Genomic DNA, 23,563 nt, shown 5'->3' with positions numbered 1-23,563 from the left:
GTAAAAGCAAAAACAAAGTAACTCTTTGTCCCCTCAAGCTTGCTGACCCAATTGGATACAGGCTGCTTTTCCTGCCCAGTTGATTCCTTGCTGCATCAAAAGCTTAAAAACACACAAGATTGCTGCTGAAAGGTTGCAGTCTCGCAGAAAGGATCGTGGCCAGTGACTGATGCCAAAAACAACCGCTCTCTGCATTTATTGATCTCCCTCAACTGTTTTCCAGCCAATTTTTTTCTTGAGAAAATTACTAACCAAGAAGCTCTGCTCTAGTGGAGTAACTTGCTGTCCTAGCTGGTTATTTGCCGTGCACATGAATCCTGCTGCTGCACCTGGTTACATGTTTGAAAACTTGAACGGTTTTGTGGCTCCAAGGATGTTGTGCTGTATAGTAGGAGAAAACAATGAAAAGGCAATGCTGAAGGATCCCAGCCTACTGAAACTTTGATGCTTGATATAAGGCACACTTGCTCTGCTAGGTTTTAGATTTCAATGTTAAAGAATGGAAGAAGACATAAAGACACAGTTCATACCTCTTAAGAACTTTGAAAATATCCAAACATTACACCTTGCATATAAACATATTGCAGACCTAGCAGTGTGTTCCTTTTTTTTTGTGTCTTTCTCCTTCAGTTGCTGGATTTCTTCCCTGTTTCCTTTCCATAGAAGCTAACTTTGAACCTTGAGAAAAAGTCGCATTCTGCCAAAGAATTTTGCTTTGAGTTTGAACTGTTTTTTATGGCATTGATCTCTTAAGAACCCCTTTTAACCTCATTACTGGTTGTATACAAAAAGGTTTTTAGGCACAAGTTAAGATTTGCAGCTGCTGCAAAAATTGCGTCTTCCTTCCCGCCCGCCGATATTCCAGAAGTAGCATTTGCAGGTCATATTCTTAACCCTTATGTAAATGGAATTGCTGTGTGGCATGGCTTGCCTTTTTAGGTTTTTCTGCTTTATTCAAATTGATAGTTTGGAATTTCATGTGAAAAATCCCTTTTCTTTGCTGTTTATGCCTTCTAATTTTGAACACAGGGAGGTCAAATGTTGGAAAGTCGTCACTCATCAATGCTCTAACAAGACAGTGGGGTGTGGCTCGCACCTCAGACAAGCCGGGGCTTACTCAGGTACAGTGCACATTTAGAACATGGATGCCTTTTGTAAGATGGGGAGGTGATAAAGTGTTTATGATTAGGCAGGTTTAATTTTGGTTACCTTCTGTTTCTGGCAAATTTTCTTTCAGTAAGATGTCTTAGTTTCTACATGTGGTTAGGAGGTTTCCAATTTTTGCACAAGGAGGGAAGAGGGGTTTGTTGTGGACTTGGTGTGAAGTGTTGGGTATTTTTGAGTCTCTTGTGTGTGTACCCATTGTGTACGTGTACGCTTGTTTGTGTACCCGCTTGTGTCTGTGTGTGTGAACTCTCACTTATGTGAGTGAGTGAGTTAATACATGTGAACCACCTCTTATAGCCATTTAAGTGTTTGTGTGTGTATAGCCAAGTCTCATTGCTCCAGTGTGAGTAGAGTGTTGAGAAATATAAGGCATTCTGCCTATAAAAGCATCGTATCTTGTGAACTTCACATCAAGCAATATAAGCATTACATTGTACGTGCAAATACAGTTTCTTGAGCTTTGGTCTTATCTCTCTCTCTACCCTTCTCTCTTTACTACACACACCATCATGTATCAGTTTGAGCTTCCATAGCTCCTAGTTTGCTAACCCTAAGCCACATGAAGTAGCACGAAATGGGCTATGAGCTCAGTACAAAGTATAGTTGCATTCCGTACTCATACTCATGCGTTCGGTACTTTCAATACGTACCGTAACGGTACCATGCTTTCCATAGAAACACATCTCAAGATAAACATGAGAAACATTCTCCACTTGCATCAGCAAGGGAGTTTAACATGTATAAAATTCCAAATATTGGTAAAAAGCATCAACTTGGTAAAAATCAAAGTATACTTAGCTTTTCTCTGCCAGGATTCGTCATGAAGCCAAAATACATATCTCCTCAGCATACACATAAGATACCTTGAGATATAGCTCCATATAACTCGTTTGAACAAAATTTGATTCAAAATCCAGAATAGTCCATATGGAACGAGTGCTGAACATAGGCACATAAAACCAACTCCATACTTCGAGAATAAATTCTGTGAATCCATAAATCCTTATGCCAAGCTGTCTACTGCTCATGCTTTGGACATATGACTGCTTCCATAAGCCCAATAGACAAACCGATGATTATTATAGCCCCCACGTGATCTTTTCTCTTTCTCATTGTTGGAAGGAAGCCTTTGCTTCTGGGAAAGCCTAAAGCTCTGATACCAATGAAACTGAAAGGGAACCCGGATGGATGGACAGACACTTCAAATGCCCAACAAAAGATGTGAAGACGTAGCGGAAATGATAATATACAATAATAAAAAGAACACAACACTGAGCCGGAACGGCCGGCCCTCCGTAGGAACTTCTTTATAGATAGAGAAGCTTTTACAAGATACCAAGGTAAGGGTGTGAACAACACCAGATCTTTCCACAAACTTCCTCAACAAACACTTGCACAGGAATCAAAACACAATCTTGTGTCTCCGAAAACAGCCCCTGATTTGGCCCAGCTGTTGTACCATTGTACAACCTGAGCAAAAGGGAGAGAAGTCCTTCCTGGCCACTGTACCACTGTACGGCCTGCCACAGTACTTTGATAAATCCACGATCCACGAAGATCCTCCCAAAATCTGTGCAAAGGTAGTCAAAAACAGCCCTCTAAACTGTTCGGAACAAGAGAGAGAAAAGCTGCCTACTGCCCACTGTATGTCTGGTGCAAGGGAAAGAGAGAGATAATCTGCCCACTGCCCACGGTATGGCCAGCAATCTGACCAGTCAGCTCCCCCTTATGTACGGCCAGCAAACTGGCAAGAACGAGGAGAAAAGTTGGCGCCTACTGATGACTGAGTGAAGAGGAGAACAAACAGGACCTGTACGGCCAGTGCAAAAGAGGAGGGAACAGGCTGCCCCATTGCCGCACCTGTACGGCCGTGAAAGAGAGGAAAAACCAGCCCGTCAGCCTTCGCCTAGAAGAGAAGCGCCTGTTGCCTTCTGTACGGAGTCCGGAGAGCGCTAAGGAGCCAAGGAGAAGGAGAGGGAGTGAACACTTCTCCACTGCTGCCCGCCTACTCCCCCCCCCCATCATCATGCACATACTTGTTCTTTCTTATAGATCCGACCCTCCCCTCTATATTGAGCCCATGCTTGCTTTTCCACTTGTTAAAAGTGGCAGGCCCTCCAAAAATACCATAAACCTCTCTTTTTGGGAGATAAAAGGGGCGCCCTCTTAAAGTGTTCCCACATGGTTAAAAAATTTAGGTCCACCTCATATATAAGCTCCTTGTTCAAATCCCCATATGTCCACCCACTTATAAGTGTGAACAAAAATCCTTATAAACCATATAAGTGAGTAAAATCCTGTAAACTCATGTCCTGTAAACCGCGTTCAGGTAGAAATATGCCAGATAAGCCTTCACACACGTTCTGTAACAAAACTTGGCTTTACATAGGCTTCTTCCATCCTGTGGCTTTGCTGCTCTTGTGGAAAAATCCCCGTTCACACCTTGGTTCTACCTAGTGTATAAAACACTCGTCGAGACGCGTGAGGGACCAAATGGTGACACTTTCACCATCTAGTAGACTCTAGTAGGCAATGCTCTCATAAACAGAATAACTGTTGGATATTCCAGAGTCTAGTAAGTGTCCAGTGGTGGGTGAACACCCTCTTATTAAGAGAACATAAGATAGGGCCTTGATGCCTATGTAAAGCATTGTACATGGTGGAAATATTATCATAATAAAATCATTGGTGTGCTGTGCAATCTCTCTCTCTCTCTCTCTCTCTCTCCCCCCATGGCTTGAACCTCCATCTCCATCTCTCTTTGCACAAGATATGATCCTACACTCTTCCACCCACCATAGCATGATCCTTGATCCTGCAAATACCAACATGCAGAGCATGGGTGAGCCTGCGTTTTTTCTCTACTGTCCAGCCGGGTGGGCACCCTAGTATGGACAGGTGGGCGTCCAAGTGTGGACGCTCGATGATCGGCCAAAAGCCTATAAAAGGGTGGCCAAGGTTAGTCATTAGTTCATAGAGTCTCGCGTGTCTTTGTGAGAGCTCTATGGTTAGGAGCTTGGATCTAGTGTAGATGTGCACTTGCTTTATGTAGTTGAGGCCGGCAGCAGTCTCGGGCCCGCGAGGGTAGCTTCGTGGCGGTATGGGACGTCAAGTAGAGATTGGTCGGTACACCATCTAGTTAGCTCAGCTCGTGGCTCGGTGGGGACAGCCAAGACTTGTGGGCTTGCCCACGGCTGTCAAGGTTGGGAGGTGAGTGAGGCCTGCACCCCCTTCAGTAGGTAGAGAAGATGAGGTCTATGAAAAGGCACGAGTTCGAGAAGATTGCTGTTTTTCTGTTCATACTGATGTTTTTTCAAGTTGAGCATGTTGCTTTTGCATCGTAGGAACCCGTGATGAAGATTGTGGTCTAGTATGGGTTGTTTGCTTTGCAAAGAACAACGTTGGATGTGTTTTTAACTGTATAAACAGTTTAAGAGAGAGGAAGAAGAAAAAGCCATTTGGTTGTTGTTTGTAAGAGAGAGAGAGAGAGAGAGAGAGAGAGAGAGAAGTGACGCCTGGGTGGTGGTAGCGCAGCCCGTATATGCCAAGAAGTTTGTATGTGCAGCCAGGGCAGGTGGATAACTGCAGTTGTTGGCGGCGGCTGGTATACACGAGCGGGCGGGGAGGCGGGCCAGTACTGGTAGGCAGGCAGGCGGGGAGGCGGGCCAGTACTGGTAGGCAGGCAGGCAGGCAGGCAGGCAGGCGCAGGTGCCAGTCGAGTGGAGGCGGCCCAATCTCGTCAGGCGCATGTTTTTTTAGATTTCGTTTTTTAAAAAAAAGAGAAAAAATCTACGCTACCTTGCTTTTGTTTTTTTGCTGAACCTTAGTGGAAGGGTTTTAAAAAACCCATGCTTTGCTTTATAAGTGATAAAAAAAGAAAAAAAGAAAAGCAGAATATATATATATATATATATATATATATATATATATATATATATATATATATATATATATATATATAAGGTTCTACGAGGTCATGGTCAAAGTAGCAAACCGGGTAACAACATCATAGTCATCCTCTTTCTTGAGGAACTCTTTCTTGAGGAACTCTTTCTTGAAGACTTCTTCGAATTGTGCCCAAGCCGATGATTTAGGGTTGAGTTCTTTACACCAAAGCAAAGCTTTGCCTAAGAGAAAACTTGCTGCTAATTAGATCTTTTTGCCATCCTTATATGGATGAAACTGAAAATGGACTTGCCACTTATGTAGCCAAGTGTCCACTATCTCTTTGGTACGCTGCTTTTGCTCGCTCCCAAACTGTTCCGGAATAATATTGGGACCTCAAGCAGATGCCAAAGTATCCATGCCCGAAAGAGTAGATAGCATAGTGGTCAGCAAAGAGATGGAGTACTGTAAAGCCTGCATCTGCGCGGCGACTTGTGCTTGACGTTCCGAGAAAAAAGCTTCGAGAGCAACTTTAAACTCTTGGAAATCTGATTTTGAAACAAAATCGTCGAAAAGATCGCCTTCAGTGACTTCCGTAGCCAGCAGGTTCCATCTCGGATTCTAGGATTGATATCTTGAAGAGGACAAGGTGAGAGAAAAGATTTATCTTCCACAAGGAAGAGTGCTGGAGTGGTTGAGAGCTTGAGAGATGTGTGGCAAGAAGCCTCCTTGAGAGGAGTTTATAGTCTTCCCCAAAAGCTTACTTAGCTTTTGCTTTTGTGTTTATATATATATATATATATATATATACACTTATGAGGTCTATCTCCAGAATTTTAGAGACTTGCAGATAAAAGCTACGAAGATGGATTCCACCACTCTCTTGAGTTTCTTCGTAGCCATTTTACCCGACTCGTACCGTTTACAGGTTAAAAACAAGAAATGCAAAACTTTAGACGAGGCCATTCATTCCACTCGTATTGAGCAGGGGAACAAGCACAAAAGAAAGTTCTCCGCACCGATGGCTAGCACGACAGAAGGAAAGTCTTCGGACCAACCTTCGAAGAATTCATCTTCGACTCCAGCGAAGAAAAAACGTCTCCTTAAGGCTTTGAAACTCAAGAAGAAGGGACGTCGCTTCATCTGCAAAGAAAAAGGACATATGCGTAAGGAGTGCCCGAAGCAGAAGGGTGCAAAGACCAACGCAGGACCCAAGCCAAGGACAGCTAACTAATTGTCTTTGACAGGTACGTCAGTTACTATACTTTCTCGCCCTAGTTCATGTTCTGATTGTCTGTTCAACTCTAAAGTTTTTGGTGTGCATGATCTTCTCCGAGTTTATGGAGAAGTGAATGGTCATAGAATTCACATTCTTCTAAACATTGGTAGCTCACACAATTTTGTTAATCATAAACTTGTGCAGAAATTGGGTCTTGACACCACACCCAGCGATCATACCTACAGTCTTGACACCACACCCAGCGGGTCGGCAAGTATGGGATGGAAAGGTGGAGATGCTACCGATCTGGATTCAGGACTACGAAGATACTCTGGAATGCTATATTATGCACCTACAGCATGTAGACTTGTTATTAGGGATTGAGTGGTTTAAGACTCTTCATGTCCAGATAGATTGGTCTAGTCATACTTTTTTCTTTGAATAGAGGAATACCCAATATAGTATCTTAGGTGATTGTATACATTCCTCTCAGGGACCTCTTGTAAATAACGTTGATTTTGGAAATATAAATGATTCTTCTTTGTATACTGCTTTCCATTGTGTCTTGATTCCACTTTCTTTATTTCTCATACCTACTATGGATGTTAATGAATTAAGTGTGTTTGAAAGCAACGAATTAAAGAAGATACTTGATTTGTTTCAAGATGTGTTTCCTAAGGAACTGCCATCGGACTTACCACTCGAAAGGATAGTAGATCATCGTATTGACCTGGTCCCTGGTGCTCACCCTATTAGTATTCCACCTTACAGGATGAGCCAAGCTGAGGAAGATGAGTTGGCTAAACAACTCGAAGATTATTTGAGGATGGGCCAGATCTGTCCAAGTAAATCACCTTGGGGTGCACCTGTGTTACTCAGGAGAAAGAAGGACAACACTTGGAGAAAGAAGGACAACACTTGGAGAATGTGTATAGATTACAAGAGATTAAACAAGCTGACAATTAAGAACCGTTATCCTCTTTCTAGATCAGATGACCTGATTGATCGGTTAGTCGGAGCGAAATATTTCACGAAAATAGATTTACGTACTGGCTATCACCAGATACGTATTCATGAAAGGCAGGTCGAAAGAACCGCCTTTCGGACTAGGTATGGCCATTACAAGTTTCTCGTATTACCTTTTGGATTAACCAATGCTCCAACCACTTTCCAGCAAACGATGAACGATCTTTTTCGTGAACATTTGAAAAAATTTGTGGTTGTGTTTCTAGATGATATTTTGATATATAGTCGTACTCTTGAGGATCACGTTAGACACCTCACGATTGTCTTAACTATTTTAAGACAGAATCGACTGTATGCTAAATTAAGTAAATGTGAGTTTTTCATGACAGATAACATTTACTTGGGACACAAGATCACTAGAGATGGATTGAGCATTGAGTATGACCGAGTTCAGAAGGTTCTGGCTTGGCCTATACCACAAACAGTGAAACAACTTCGTTTTTTTCTCGGTTTTGTTGTTTTTCTTCGGAAATCTGTGTGGGAGTACTGTCAGCTCACACTACCAGAGAGTGATTTGTTGAAAGGTCGTGGACATAAGTCGAATCAGCCTATCAGTTGGAATAACGATCTGGATATGGCCTTCAGACTTTTGAAAGATAAAGTCAAGGAAGCACCTATCTTAGCATTATCCGATCCTAGTCGGCCTTATGTTCTTGAAACTGATGCCAATGATTATGCAATCGGGGTTGCTCTATTTCAAGATGGTAGACGTGTTGCTTTTGAAAGTAAAAAGCTAGACAACACTCAATTTCGTTGGCCAACCCTTGAGAAGGAGCTTTATGCTGTGATTCACGCTCTCAAGGTTTGGAGACATTATTTATATGGCTCCAAGTTTGTGGTATTGATTGATCACAGTCAATCAAGTATGTGTGTGATGCCGATGATTTGAGAGGAGGGAAAGCTCGATGGGCTGAATTTATGCAAGATTTTGATTTTGAGTTTCGTTATCGAAAAGGGTCCATGAATAGTGTCGCTGATGCGCTTAGTTGAATCAGAGAGGTGAATACTTTGTCGTTCATTGAGATTTTTACCGACTTATTTCAGTCATTGAGAGGGCTTTGCAAGACTAATAGTTATTTTGGTCCATTTTGGCAGAAGATCTAGGACGGGAGCTCATTGATTGACCAAGACTCTCAATGACCAAGGGGCCTACCATTTAGGTTGGAGGAGGTCACTGGATGATTCGGAATGGTTTACTATTCCGTAATGACAAAATTTGTGTACCATAGATCCCAGACATTAGGTCCAAGATTCTTAAGGAGTGTCACGACGCCTCTTCTGCTAGACACCATGGTGTACACAGGACATTATCGTTAGTGAAACACACTTTCTATTCGTCGAAGATGAAAGGATATGTAGAAGATTATGTTCTCGAGTGTCAAGTTTGTTAAGCAAATAAAGCTGAACGCTTTAGACACGCGGGGTTGTTGCATCCTTTGCAAATCCCAGGTAATAAATAGGAAAGTATTTCCATGGATTTTATTACCGGATTGCCAAGAACAAGTCAAGGCCACGATTCTATTTGAGTTGTGGTAGATCGTTTGACAAAAATGGTTAGATTTTTACCGATCCGGAAGACCATTACAGCTACGCAATTAGCAAGGCAGTTTATCGAGCAATTGTTTAGACTGTACGGGTTACCGCAGGACATAGTCAGTGATAGGGACTCTAAGTTTACAAGTGACTTTTGGAGACTTGTTTTTGAGAAGTTGGAAATAACTTTGAATTTGAGTTCCTCAGATCATCCTCAATCTGATGGCCAGATTGAAAGAGTGAATCAAATTTTGGAGGATATGCTTCGAGTATATGTCTCCAAAAGACAGAGTTCATGGGAGGATTATCTTCCTATGTTAGAATTCGCATATAATAGTACTAAGTATACAAGTACAAGTTTTAGTCCTTTCATGCTTATGTATGGTTTTCAACCTAGATCACTTGTTACAGTGGGATTTTCAGGACTTCAGTATGATGTAGCACGTAATTTTTTGCAAGATATGCAAGAAATGTTACAAGTTGCGAAAGAATCTATTAGAAGTGCTCAAGACAAAGACAGATTTTATGATGGGGGGGGGAGTAGGCGGGCAGCAGTGGAGAAGTGTTCACTCCCTCTCCTTCTCCTTGGCACCTGAGCGGTCCAGACTCCGTACAGAAGGCAGCAATGGCTTCTCTTCTAGGCGAAGGCTGACGGGCTGGTTTTTCCTCTCTATCTTTCGCGGCCGTACAGGTGCAGCAGTGGGGCAGCCTGTTCCATCCTCTTTTGCGCTGGCCGTACAGGTCCTCTTTGTTCTCCTCTTCGCTCAGTCTTCAGCAGGCGCCACCTTTTCTCCTCTTTCTTGCCTTTTTACTGGCCGTACAGAAGGGGGAGCTGACTGGTCAGATTGCTGGCCATACCGTGGGCAGTGGGCAGATTATTCTCTCTCTTTCCCTTGCACCAGACATACAGTGGGCAGTAGGCAGCTTTTCTCTCTCTTGTTCTGGACAGTTTAGAGGGCTGTTTTTGACTACCTTTGCACAGATTTTGGGAGGATCTTCGTGGATCGTGGATTTATCAAAGTACTGTGGCAGGCCGTACAGTGGTACAGTGGCCAGGAAGGACTTCTCTCCCTTTTGCTCAGGTTGTACAGTGGAACAACAGCGGGGCCAAATCAGGGGCTGTTTTTGGAGACACAAGATTGTGTTTTGATTCCTGTGCAAGTGTTTGCTGAGAAAGTTTGTGGAAAGATCTGGTGTTGTTCACACCTGCACCTTGGTATCTTGTAAAAGCTTTTCTATCTATAAAGAAGTTCCTACGGAGGGCCGACCGTTCCGGCTCAGTGTTGTGATCTTTTTATTATTGTTTATTATCATCTCCGCTGCGTCTTCACATCTTTTGTTGGGCATCTAAAGTGTCTGTCCATCGATCCGGGTTCCCTTTCGGTTTCAAAAAGCCATGTGCATCACCTTACAAACAAAGATGCAAGGCAGGCAGTTTACTCCATGTACCTTAATGCATGGAGAGGGCTATGGCAAGTGTGAGTATCATACTTTCAAACACATGGGCTGATTGTGTTGGGATAATTCAATGTAAAAGGAGTTTTGTATACTTCGCCTTAAATCAAGCGGTTCTTGTGTGTGAACAACTGCTAGTATGTGTGGGTTCTACAACCCCTTAAGGACTTATGTAAGCAATGATGTGTAAAGGTGACACCACAGTGGACACTTGGCACCTCATCTTGACATGTGGCATATGTAGTGGCAACCTATTTTTGCATGTTCCCAGGATTCATCTAGGTATATCTTTATGCTGTATTAACGGACATGCAGATTTCACATTGTGAAGTTTTCGTCCAAGTTGCGACCAATTGATATTGTGTTAATTCTTTGTATCTTTAGTGGTGCATATGCCTTATCAACTACCTATTTGTTGTAATAATTCTTTCTATTTGTTATGATCCTTAGTGCTAGGCTTCATTATGGCCGAGTTTGCCCTGCATCACTGGAGCTTTGACAGAAACTCAGTACACAGACCTTTGTATGAATGTATGCTCTTATGTGTGTGTGGGTGGGATGGGGATGTGGGAGCATATATTGATACCAAGTTCTACATCCACTATTGGGCATTGATGACGTTAGTGGGAATGTAGTAGTATCTAGTCCATACTATGCATTATGGAGTTGATGGTTTATTGTCTTGTGGATGACTACCATGAGGTTATAAATTGCACTTTCTTATAAGGTGAATTTGGGCATGTTCTTGGATTCATCTATGTATATATACACCTTGTAAAAGGGGGTCTCATATAAAAGGACCATTACTATAATGAAAAGACATGTACTTGAAAAGATGTAGTCTCTCGTGCATCTGGCTTTATCACTTTAGGTTTAATCATTATTGTCAAATTTCCATAGGATCTCCTCGTAGAACTCTCTTGGTACAAGACTCGAAACCTGCAAACAAACCAAACAAACGTGAAGGGGGTGCAAGCCTGACTCACCTCCCAACCTTGACAGCCGTGGGCAAGCCCACTAGTCTTGGTTGTCCCCACCGAGCCACGAGCTGAGCTAACTAGATGGACGTATTGACCAATCTCTACCTCGTGACGTCCCATACCGCCACGAAGCTACCCTCGCAGGCCTCGAGACTGCCTGTCGGCCTCGGGTGCATAAAGCAGGTGCACGTCTGCACTAGATCCAGGCTCCTGACCATAGAGCTCTCACAAAGACACGCGAGACTCTATGAACTAATGACTAACCTTGGCCACCCTTTTATAGGCTCTTGGCTGCTCATCGGGCGTCCACACTTGGGCGTCCGCACGTCCATACTAGGGTGCCCGCCCGTTAGTCCATCCCTAACTTAGCTCGCCAATCAGCTTGCCAGCTCCAAGCTTTCCCAAACCTCGAAACTAGTCTTGTGTGCGTGTAGCACACGGTAGATACACACTGTGCACATGACATACTCCCCTTCCTCTAAGAGCTCACTAAAAAGCCAGGGTAATCTCCTTGAAGGGTAGTCAATGTCTCTCATGTAGTGTCCTCCTCAACACGATCCTTCCACTTGATCTTGTATTCAGTGAAAGTGTATTACGCAATCTTCTTTCACGAAATCTAAGAATCTTTTCTGATTCGTGTGGAACAAATGTCCTGTCCTCGACATCTATAATTTCTTGAGGAGTAACTAACTGGTCTATTTCACCCAGTACTTCCTTAAGTCTATTGACATGAAATACAGGATGAACTTTCACAGGAGAAGGCAAATCCAATTCATATGCGACTGAACCAATCCGTCGTGTAATACGAAATGCTCCACAGTATCTAGGGGATAATTTCGTAGATCGACTTGTCCGTAAAGTCTCGGAATCTTTCGGAACTCGCAAATACACCATCGTTCCTTTAGAAAACTCTCTGGGTGAATGATGTCTATTAGAATAAAATTTGTCTATGTCTTGAGCACTTCTAATAGATTCTTTTGCAACTTGTAACATTTCTTGCATATCTTGCAAAAAATTACGTGTGAAGTCTTGAAAATCCCACTGTAACAGGTGATCTAGGTTGAAAACCATACACAAGCATAAAAGGACTAAAACTTGTACTCGTATGCCTAGTACTATTATATGCAAATTCTAACATAGGAAGATAATCCTCCCATGAACTCTGTCTTTTGGAGATATGCTCGAAGTATGTCCTCCAAAATTTGATTCACTCTTTCAGTCTAGCCATCAGATTGAGGATGATCTGAGGAACTCAAATTCAAAGTTGTTTTTAACTTCTCAAAAACAAGTCTCTAAAAACCACTTGTAAACTTAGAGTCCCTATCACTGACTATGTCCTGCCCGTACAGTCTAAACAATTGCTCGATAAACTACCGTGCTAATTGCGTAGTTGTAATTGTCTTCTGTGTCGGTAAAAAAGAGCCATTTTTGTCAAGCGATCCATCACAACCCAAATAGATTCATGGCCTTGACGTGTTCTTGGCAATCCGGTAAAATCCATGGAAATACTTTCCCATTTATTACTTGGGATTTGCAAAGGATGCAAGAACCCAGCCTGTCTAAAGCATTCAGCTTTAATTGCTTGACAAACTTGACACTTGAGAACATAATCTTCTACATACCCTTTCATCTTTGGCCAATAACAAGTGTGTTTCACTAACGATAATGTCCTGTGTAACCCAGGGTGTCCAGCAGAAGGGGCGTCAGCAGAAGGGGCGTCGTGACACTCCTTAAGAATCTGGGACCTAATGTCCGGGATCTGTGGTACACAAATTTTGTCATGATGGAATAGTAAACCATTCTGAATCATCCACTGACCTCCTACAGCCTGAATGGTAGGCTGCTCAGTCATTGAGTTTTGGTCAATCAATGACCTTCCGTCCTGGATCTTCTGCCAAAATAACTATCAGTCTTGCAAAGCTCTCTCAATGACTGAAATAAGTCAATAGAAATCACGGTGAACGACAAAGTATTTACCTCTCTAATCCGACTAAGCGCATCTACGACACTATACATGGATCCCTTTCGTTAACGAATCTCAAAATCAAAATCTTGTATTAATTCAGTCCATCGAGCTTTCCTTCCTCTCAAATCATCGGCATCACACATATACTTGATTGATTGATGATGATCAGTCAATACCACAAACTTGGAGCCATATAAATAATGTCTCCAAACCTTGAGAGCGTGAATCACATCATAAACCTCCTTCTCAAGGGTTGGCCAACGAAATTGAGTGTCATCCAGCTTTTTACTCTCGAAAGCAACAGGTCTACCATCTTGAAATAGAGCTGTTCCGATTGCATAGTCACTGGCATCAGTTTCAAGAACATAAGGCCGACTAGGATCGGGTAATGCTAAGATAGGTGCTTCCTTGACTTTATCTTTCAAAAGTCTGAAGGCCATATCCAAATCGTTATTCCAAGTGATAGGCTGATTCGACTTACGTCCATGACCTTTCTACAAGTCGGTCATCGGCAGTGTGCGCTGAGAGTACTCCCGCACAGATTTCCGAAGAAAAACAACAAAACCGAGAAAAAAACGAAGTTGTTTTACTGTCTGCAATATAGGCTAGGCCAGAACCTTCTGAACTCGGTCATAGTCAATGCTCAATCCATCTCTAGTGATCTTGTGTCCCAAGTAAATGATGTCTGTCATGAAAAACTCACATTTACTTAATTTAGCATAGAGTCGATTCTGTCTTAAAATAGTTAAGACAATCGTGAGGTGTCTAACGTGATCCTCAAGAGTATGACTATATGCCAAAATATTATCCAAGAACACAACCACAAATTTTCCCAGATGTTCACGAAAAAGATCGTTCACCATTTGTTGGAAAGTAGGTGGAGCATTGGTTAATCCAAAAGGTAAGACGAGAAACTTGTAATGGCTATACCTAGTCCGAAAGGCGGTTCTTTCGACATGCCTTTCATGAATACGTATCTGGTGATAGCCAGTACGTAAATCTTTGTGAAATACTTCGTTCCGGCTAACCGATCAGTCAGGTCATCTGATCTAGGGAGAGGATAACGGTTCTTAATTTGTCAGCTTGTTCAATCTCTTGTAATCTATACACATTCTCCAGGCGTTGTCCTTCTTTCTCTTGAGTAACACAGGTGCACCCCAAGGTGATTTACTTGGACGGATCTGGTGCACCCTCAAATAATCTTCGAGTTGTTTAGCCAACTCATCTTCCTCAGCTTGGCTCATCCTGTAAGCTGGAATACTAACAGGGTGAGCACCAGGGACCAAGTCAATACGATGATCTACTGTCCTTTCGGGTGGTAAGCCCGATGGCAGTTCCTTAGCAAACACATCTTGAAACAAATCAAGTATCTTCTTTGATTCGTTGCTTTCAAATACACTTAATTCATTAACATCCATAGTAGGTATGAGAAATAAAGAAAGTGGAATCAAGACACAATGGAAAGCAGTATACAAAGAAGAATCCTTTATATTTCCAAAATCAACGTTATTTACAAGAGGTCCGTGAGAGGAATGTATACAATCACCTAAGATACTATACTAGGTGTTCCTATGTTCAAAGGAAAAAGTATGACTAAACCAATCTATCTGGACATGAAGAGTCTTAAACCACTCAATCCCTAATAACAAGTCTACATGCTCTAGGTGCATGATATAGCATTCCAGAGTATCTTCGTAGTCCTGAATCCGGATCGGTAGCATCTCTACCTTTCGATCCCATACTTGCCGACCCGCAGGTAGGCGTACCTCATAGGTATGATCGCTGGGTGTGGTGTCAAGACCCAATTTCTGCACAGGTTTATAATTAACAAAATTGTGTTAGTTGCCAAGGTTTAGAAGAATGTGGATTCTATGGCCATTCACTTCTCCATAAACTCGGAGAAGATCATGCATGCCAAAAACTTTAGAGTTGAACAGACAATCAGAACATGAACTAGGGCGAGAAAGTATATTAACTGATGTGCTTGTTAAAGACAACTGGTTAGTTGCCTTTGGCTTGGATCCTGCGTTGGTCTTTGTACCCTTCTGCTTCGGATACTCCTTACGCATGTCCTTTTTCTTCGCAGATGAAACAACGTCTCTCCTTCTTGAGTTTCAAAGCATTAAGGAGACGTTTTTTCTTCACTGGGGTCGAAGTTGAATTCTTCGAAGGTTGGTCTGAAGACTTTCCTTCTGTCGTGCTAGCCATCGGTGCGGAGAACTTCCTTTTGTGCTTGTTTTCCTACTCGGTCACTGTTTAGACTTGGAAGAGACCATTGTATCATCATAGATACGAGCGGAATGAATGGTCTCGTCCAAAGTTTTGCATTTCTTGTTTTTAACCTGTAAACGGTACGAGTCGGGTAAACCGGCTACGAAGAAACCCAAAAGAGTGGTCGAATCCATCTTCGTAGCTTTCATCTGCAAGTCCCTAAATTTCTAGAGGTAGACCTCATAAGTGAGGTTCTGCGAGGTCATGGTCAAAGTAGCAAACCGGGCAACAATATCATAGTCATTCTCTTTCTTGAAGACTTCTTCGAAGTGTGCCCAAGTCGTTGGTTTAGGGTTGAGTTCTTTCCACCAAAGCAAAGCTTTGCCTGAGAGGAAACCTCCTGCTAATTGTGTCTTTTTGCCATATGGATGAAATTGGAAATGGACCTGCCACTTATGTAGCCAAGTGTCCACTATCTCTTTGGTACACTGCTTTTGCTCGCCCCCAAACTGTTCCTGAGTAATATTGGGGCTAAAGCAGATTCCAAAGTATCCATACCCGAAAGAGTAGATAGGGTAGTGGTCAACAAAGAGATGGAGTTCTGTAAAGCTTGTTGCGCGGGGACTTGTGCTTGACGTTCGGAGGAAGAAGCTTCGAGAGCAACTTGAAACTCTTGGAAATGTAATTTTGAAACAAAATCGTCGAAAAGATCGCCTTCAGTGGCTTTCGTAGCCAGCAGGTCTTCACGTTCGGGAAGGGGCTCCAACTCGGATTCTTGGGTCGACATCTTGAAGAGGGCAAGATGAGAGAAAAGTGTGATCTTGTACAAAGAAGAGTGCTAGAGAGCTTGAGAGATGTGTGGCAAGAAGCCTCCTTGAGGGGAATTTATAGGCTTCCCCAAAAGCTTACTTAGCTTTTGCTTTTGTGTTTTATATATATATATATATATATATATATATATATATATATATATATATATATATATATATATATATATATATATATATATTCTTTAAAAAAACATAGAAAACAAAGCATGGGTTTTGAACCGCTTTGCTAACGTTCAAGAAAAAACGAAAGCAAGACAAAAGTGGCGTGGGTTTTTTGTTTAAAAAAAATGAAAGCTAAAAAAAAAACTCCACGCTGCGTTTGCTTTTCGCTAATTCCATCTCCTCCTTCGTGCCACCCGTCGGCCTGTGTGAACCCACCTGCCTACGTGGCTGCCCGTGCCTACCTGCGCATACAGCCCGATTGCGAGGCTTGCCTACGTGTGCTTGTCCACATGACTGCCTGCGTGTACAGTTGGCCGCCTGCCTACGTGTACCAGCCAGCCTGCCTGCATGACTGATGAAAGGTGCTTGCGATTGGCTTCTTTGTAAGGCTGGGCAACCACTCAGGCATTACACAGCCACAACCACACAGGCGATAACAGCCATCGCTACCTCTCTCTCTCTCTCTCTCTCTCTCTCTCTCTCTCACACACACACACACACACACACACACACACACACACACACAGATTTACAGCCCTTCTCTCTTACTTCTTCTCTTTCTCAAACTGTTTATGTAGTTGAAAAAACACACAGCCCTTCTTCTTACTAAACAAAACAACCCTTACAAGACCAAAATCCCTAACAGGGGTTCCAACGATGCAAAATAACATGCTGAATCTGAAAAACAGCAGTATGAACAGAAAAACAGCAAGCTTCTCGAACTCGTACCTTTTCTTTGACCTCTTTTTCTCTATCTAGCGACGTGCTCGTTCTCGAGGTTTGCTCTGATACCACTGTCAAATCCCCATAGGATCTCCTCGTGGAACGCTCATGGTACAAGACTCGAAACTTGCAAACAAACCAAACAAACGTAAAGGGGGTGCAGGCCTGACTCACCTCCCAACCTTGATAGCCGTGGGCAAGCCCACTAGTCTTGGCTGTCCCCACCGAGCCACGAGCTGAGCTAACTAGATGGACGTACCGACCAATCTCTACCTCGTGACGTCCCATACCGCCACGAAACTACCCTCGCGGGCCTCGGCTGCATAAAGCAGGTGCACGTCTGCACTAGATCCAGGCTTGTGACCATAAAGCAGGTGCACGTCTGCACTAGATCCAGGCTCCTGATCGTATTTCTGGAACTTCTTTTGGCCACTTCGTTGGGCGCCCCCCGTGTTTCGAGCATCTATGCACCCGTTCAAGATTGGACGGCCTTGCTATGGCCTCTTTGCCCACCGCCTCTCAGCCATCTAGTCCTTGCACAGCTACCACTCTTGCTCCTATTGGTTGTAATGAGCTCGTTTGCAATTCTATCATCGTTCCATCCATTTGTTGCACTCTCTGCAGAGTGCAGGAGTACACGTGCTTGCTCAGTGTGCATGGAGAGATTTGGTTTCCAGCCTTTCTATACGGCCAACTCCTTTGTGCAGTTTGCTTCCATGGCTACCTCGGCAGTCTCTTTTCAAGCGGCACTCCCAGCCTCTTTTATACACCAAGGATGCCTCCGTCACCTTCCTCGATAATCTTGTTCACAACCTTGTGCCCATCAGACATTGGTCAGTTGTTGCAGTTCACAGTGGCGCTTGTACTCTTGCCAGTTCAGCATAGCAATCTTGTCCATCTATCTGGTTCTATTGCAGTCTCGTCAACTTGCTGCAATCTCCTGACACTTTGAGGTAATGGGAAGCAACCAGTCTTGATTTGATGCTCCAGTTCTTGTTTTGATCTAGATTTGGTATCTTTACAAGTTAGTTGGGTCTAGAATCTTGCCATTCTTGTACATTGGTCATGTGAATTCAGCTGGAGATCCTTGTCCTATACTACTGCTAGTCTTGTTGGTGCTTTTGAGGTTAGGCTTCTCAGGCTCTTGTGATTCAATTGGGTCTAAGGCTTATCTAGTTTGTTTGGTCTATACACACGCTTCTCGTATTACTCTATCTCGTTTCCCTTGCTTGTGATGGAGCAAGAAAGTCATCCACTTTATGTTTAATGTCTCCATCCCTTGCCACTCTTCTATGAAGTTCTAGTTCTGGGAGGGCTCTGTTCAGGGTCTCATCCTCACTCATGGCACATTCAAAACTTGGTGCAAAAGCAGGATCCTGTTCGTGGCTACTTTTGGAGATTGTCCGTGTTACTTCACGTTTAGTAGCTGCCATCATTCTGTCAGCTCCAGATTGGGCCTATCTGTATAGGCTATCTTCGGCTCAGAGCTCCTTTTCACTGAGGGATGGTTTATTAGGAAAATTCAATGTAAAAGGAGTTTTGTATAAGTGTGTGACTTAGGCCTGAAATGAAGCGGTTCCTGTGTGTGAACAACCGCTAGTATTTTTGGGTTCTAACAACCCCTTATGGACTTATGTAAGCAATGATGTGTGAAGGTGACCTCATCTTGACATGTGGCATATGTGGTGGCAGCCTATGGCCACACCTTGTAAAAGGGGGGTCTCATATAAAAGGAGCATTACTATAATGAAAACACATGTACTTGCAAAGATGTAGTCTCTTGTGCATCTGGCTTTATTAGTTTAGGTTTAATCATTATTAAAGCTTTTCATGCTTTCTTGGTTTTTTGTGCCTTCCCGCCATGATCCAATCCTGAGTTAACAGATTGTTGGATGTGGCCACACTTTTTTCCATACTCTACTTCTCTTTTGGTATCCTTCAGCATCTCTCAACAAGCTACCTTGTGATTTGTGCACATATCAAGAGGTGCCTTTGGCCAATTTTCTGATATTGCAGCCTCTCTAAACTTGTTAGCTTGCTGCTTGTCCACTAGCAGGTTTACTCACGTTGGTGGAGCTCTGTTAGAAACACCTCTTATAAATTTGTTTTCTGCTCTTGATCTGTTCGCAAGAATTTTTCTTGGTCAGTCCCCGGTCTTTACACTTGATGCAGTGTAATTGGTCAGTTCTGGTGTGCCATTAGAATTCACTCAAGGTTTATGCAAGGATAAGTTTCTAGTTGTGCTCAGCAACTGTCTTGTTTTGTCATACAGAGTATCAACTTTTTTCGTCTTGGAGGACGCCTGTGCCTAGTTGACCTCCCAGGATATGGTTTTGCATATGTCAAGGAAGAAAAGAAAGAATCATGGGAGGAGCTAGTGAGTTCACAGTTCATTCCTTTTCTGCCGTCTGCTTGATTTACTTGACCGGCCACCCTTTTTTATACTTTCATTGTCTGATATGGATTCCATCCTCTCTTGCAGGTTAGAGAATTTGTGACCACAAGAGTTGGGTTAAAAAGGGTTTACTTACTCATAGATGCCAAATGGGGTCTAAAGCTTAGAGATGAGGAGCTGATCGAACTGATGGAAAAGTATGGGTTAAGCTTGAGGAATCTAGTTTCAGCTAGTAGAATTAAAGGTGGCTTTGAGTGTGTAGCGTTGATGTATGCAGTGAAAATGGTGTATGCGGTGAGAGCAAGATTTTGGCTGATCTGAAAACATGGTTTTCTTAGGGCTGGTACAAAGTATCAGATCGTGCTGACCAAGAGTGATACTGTGACCCCCACAGACCTAGCTCGCCGTGCCACACAGATTCAAGAGGTATTTGAGTTGGATGTTTACTTGCACAATAAATGAAAGGTAGTACAAGAGCCAGTATTATGTAAAATCTTAGCTTTATTTTCTGGTGTATTCTTTTGTTCCTTCTATACTTGCATTAAAGTTTCTGCTCTTGTTTTGCCAGGTTTTTAAGGAGAATAAATCACTTATGTTGCCAATGGTACTCTTCTTATCATTTAAACTTGTCATGGATATGGTTAATTGAAATGCCTTCTTTGTACAAGCCCAAGGAAAAGAAGGGGGAGGGGGTGGATAGATTGGGGATAGTCTTCAATAGATGCTAGCCTAAACACATCATATGAACCAGCATGAAGGCAACACCATAAAGTCCAGAAGGGACCATACCAAGTGGTGACAAAACATTAAGGTCAAGAGGCAGGAGGAGGTCCAACCGAGCTGCTATATCAATATTCTTAGAGATAAAAATGAGCTTGGTAGGTGCTGATGAGATCTGTGTGTGTGTGTGTGTGTGTGCACGCATGTGTGGAACATGCCAGTTGGGTTGGGTTGACGGCTTAACAGGCTTGCGGTGACAAAACATTAAGGGCAAGAGGCAGAAGGAGGTCCAGCCGTGCTGCTATATCAATGATGATATGTGTGTGTGTGTGTATGTGCACGTGCGCGTGTGCAGGTGTGTGTGGAACATGCCAGTTGGGTTGGGCTGACGGCTTAGCAGGCTTGCTGATTTGCTCATTTTAAGTGAAGAAATCTCGTGCTTTTTTTGTAAGTTTTGATGATAATATTTTCTGGATATGGTCACAGATTATGGTGAGTTCCAAAACTGGTGAAGGATTAGAGTTTTTTCGAACAAGTGTAGCAAAACTTGCGAAAGCCAGTCTGATTTGAAGCAATTCCGTCAAGATACAGATTTGGGAGTTTTATTATCTGTCACCCCCTTTTGCTACCCCTCGTCTCTCAAAAGCGAGAGATTGTCTGTGCATGCAAATTAACATTAAAAGTTAAAAAGTTTAATTAATTGGAGGTGTACGCTCTTGAAAAAGAGAGGATCATAGACCCCCTAGTGCTCTCTGAAATTGTTCCAGGTTTTGACCTTCTTTTGTTATACTTGCGCGCGCACACACGCACATGTATTTACACACACACACACACACATTGATATAACCTTTGGAGCTTGCTTCCTTTGGATGTGTGTGTGTGTGTGTATCTTTGGAGCTTGCTTCCATTGATATAACCTTCCATTTCAGCACCCTTTATGGTCTCAATTTTCGATGAGCCTCGTAGGGCGAGCTTGGTAATCTTGAAAGGTCTTAACCCACGGTATTTTAGCCTTTTTTTTGCTAGAACCCATTCCAAACAAGAAGTTCCCTTAAGCTCCTTTTTGATCAAACCATTTCTTTTGATGGTGCTTCTCAGCAATTTACCTAGGCATGGGTAGCACTCTTGTTTCTTCAAGTGATTCTATTTCTATTAAGCACTCTTTAAGGGGCCACCTGGAAGAAGTACGATAAGCCCAAAGTGCAGAGCCGTGAGCTTATGTACCCAATCAATGTCTCAGTGAGAATAGCACAGAGTGTGTTGTTGGTGCTTTTGGCGTGTCCGTTGGCTTGTGGGTAATAAGGTGAATATTTGTGATGTATCTTTAAGAATCTTGTTAGGAAGGGTTCAATAACCTCATTGATGAAATGCAAACCTCTTGCTACCAAGTTCCAAAGGACAGATCTTAGCCTTGAGATGACATGCTCATATAACTCGCTCCCTTTTACTTGGTTTAATTGCGAAAGTTCGTAACAAAATATCTACCTTGGCTTTGTTCCATTGTCGGGCTTGGATACAAGTTAAAACATTTAATGGGGTCATTACTTGCTCAGATTGTACACTAATCAAGCGAAGGCTTGTGGTAGGATTGGTGAAGTTATGCCTTTTCGCTTGTGGAGTCTTTATCAAACGATCTACTCCACATTTTGAACATGTAAAAGCTAGAGTTGTCATTATATTTGCACATGAGCTTATGGTTAATTGGTCATATCATTTTTGAGAGGTATTTGATGGGGTTCTTAGAATTGTATTTATTGTAATGGAGCTCCTCTTAATAGTCGAATTGATATCCCATCTCTAGCAGTAGTGGATAATGGTTTGAAATACTCTTATTGGTGTAGTTCCTTGCATAACATTCTTGTACATAGCCCCTTGCATAACATAGAAGTCTAGCATGATATCTTGTTGCTCCTCATAGTAGTCCTTTCACTCACGAGGACACTTAGTTTTTTCTAGTGATTCCTCAATGAAAACTTGCATTGGATGGTGTTGGCTTAGGTGGAGGTGCATAACTTGTAGTCACATTGGTAGGAAGCAATGGTGTTGGTAAAGTTAAAGGTTGCATTAGTGCAAGAAATTGAGCTAATGGTTGGGAACAAGGGAGGATCTCAACACATGGTAGTATTGTGATTTTTTAAAAGTACATGCAATGAGCATAATAAAGTAATTGTCTGGGTTGTAGATGCAGGCACTCAAGTACTCATGTCATTTTGGCTACACATTGAACACAAGATTATCTTTCTTAAAGGATAGAGATGCACATTGTTTGGTGGTTATCTTACTTATCTTAGCTTTATATTTTCTAATATGGCTATGGCTAACTCATTGACGGTGATGTTGTTTACTTGCTTTTTCCAAACTCCTTAGCCATGATGACTCAAAATTGAGGATTGTGTAACCAAAGAGGGAGATTGTGTGTCATTTGATTGGGGTAATTCCAACATGCAATAGGTATCTAACGAAGGTGGCTTGGATAAGAGATGATAATCATACATTTATTCTCTCATTGAAATATAGTAATAATTAGTCATCACAGAGGTCTATCTTTCTTGAAGTTTACACCAAGAGTTTAGATGTTTTAAATGTGAGAGTCTCTCATTGACTCATGCTCATGTTGCTTGATGTTATGGAGTTGTGCCACACTAGGCTTTATTTCTCGTAGCTCAGTGTAAAACTATAGAGATGAGAACATTTTTAAGATGAGTGAAATTGATTTTATCCTCAGACTTTAGTACTTGGTACCATTGATGTGAGCCTTACCATCTAACCTTCAAGAGAAAGAATGTATTTTCATTATCTATTGGCCGACAAGTTTCACAAATAGACTCCAAAATCTTCTCATCAGTATAAGCAATGTTATATGGCTTCATTTGTGCTTGTCTTGGCATGTGGGCTATTCCTTACGCCCTCTCAACCCTCTTGCTTATTTGGTTTGTTGTGGTAAGTTTTGGGGTTGGTCCTTGAATGTCGCTTGGATTTGGTCTTTGAAAATTAAGTTTTCAAGCTTTCTTGGCTTCTCCCACATGAGAATTAGGGTGTAGACTCCTCTTAGGCGTAGAGCATGCATACTCTGGTCAGTGCGTGATTCTCTTTCTTTCAATGGTATTAGAGCTCTTGCTTTGATCCTTTTCTTGTTTAAAAATTTTCAAAAATCATTTGTAAATTTTTGAAGCTTCTTTTGCAATCCCCAAAGCTTCTCAAGCACATCTAAGCGTAGTGAGCCTATTGTGTGAGTGTTGAGAGTAGTTGGGGTTGCTTGGACAAGTTTATCATTGTCTACATCATGTATGA

At 42.4% G+C, this 23,563-nt stretch overlaps 1 protein-coding gene across 2 annotated transcripts in view; it reads left to right on the top strand.

Annotated features, from left to right (window-relative positions):
• Positions 1-21,205, top strand: part of LOC147631476 (P-loop containing nucleoside triphosphate hydrolases superfamily protein) — a 34,225-nt gene extending 13,020 nt beyond the window's left edge. Inside the window, exons 5-11 of one of the 2 annotated variants that reach the window (XR_015267594.1) lie at positions 793-880; positions 1,030-1,121; positions 19,430-19,534; positions 19,640-19,796; positions 19,891-19,978; positions 20,121-20,156; positions 20,759-21,205. Coding sequence is in view for 1 of the 2 variants with exons in the window: in XM_086809874.1 (XP_086666000.1) it covers positions 793-880; positions 1,030-1,121; positions 19,430-19,534; positions 19,640-19,749; positions 19,891-19,978; positions 20,121-20,156; positions 20,759-20,842 (603 nt within the window). In the remaining variant the exon portion in view is untranslated. The remainder of the gene's footprint in view (positions 1-792; positions 881-1,029; positions 1,122-19,429; positions 19,535-19,639; positions 19,797-19,890; positions 19,979-20,120; positions 20,157-20,758) is intronic. The other variant, XM_086809874.1, reaches the window with a different exon arrangement.
• The last annotated feature ends 2,358 nt before the right edge of the window (positions 21,206-23,563 follow it).

The sequence above is a fragment of the Cibotium barometz genome, chromosome 15, assembly GCF_041138505.1.
Source record: "Cibotium barometz isolate CiBa-2024 chromosome 15, ASM4113850v1, whole genome shotgun sequence".
NCBI classification, from domain to species: Eukaryota; Viridiplantae; Streptophyta; class Polypodiopsida; order Cyatheales; family Cibotiaceae; genus Cibotium; species Cibotium barometz.
The sequence above is the reverse complement of the archived record's forward strand: the minus strand, read 5'-3'. Positions and strand labels throughout refer to the sequence as shown.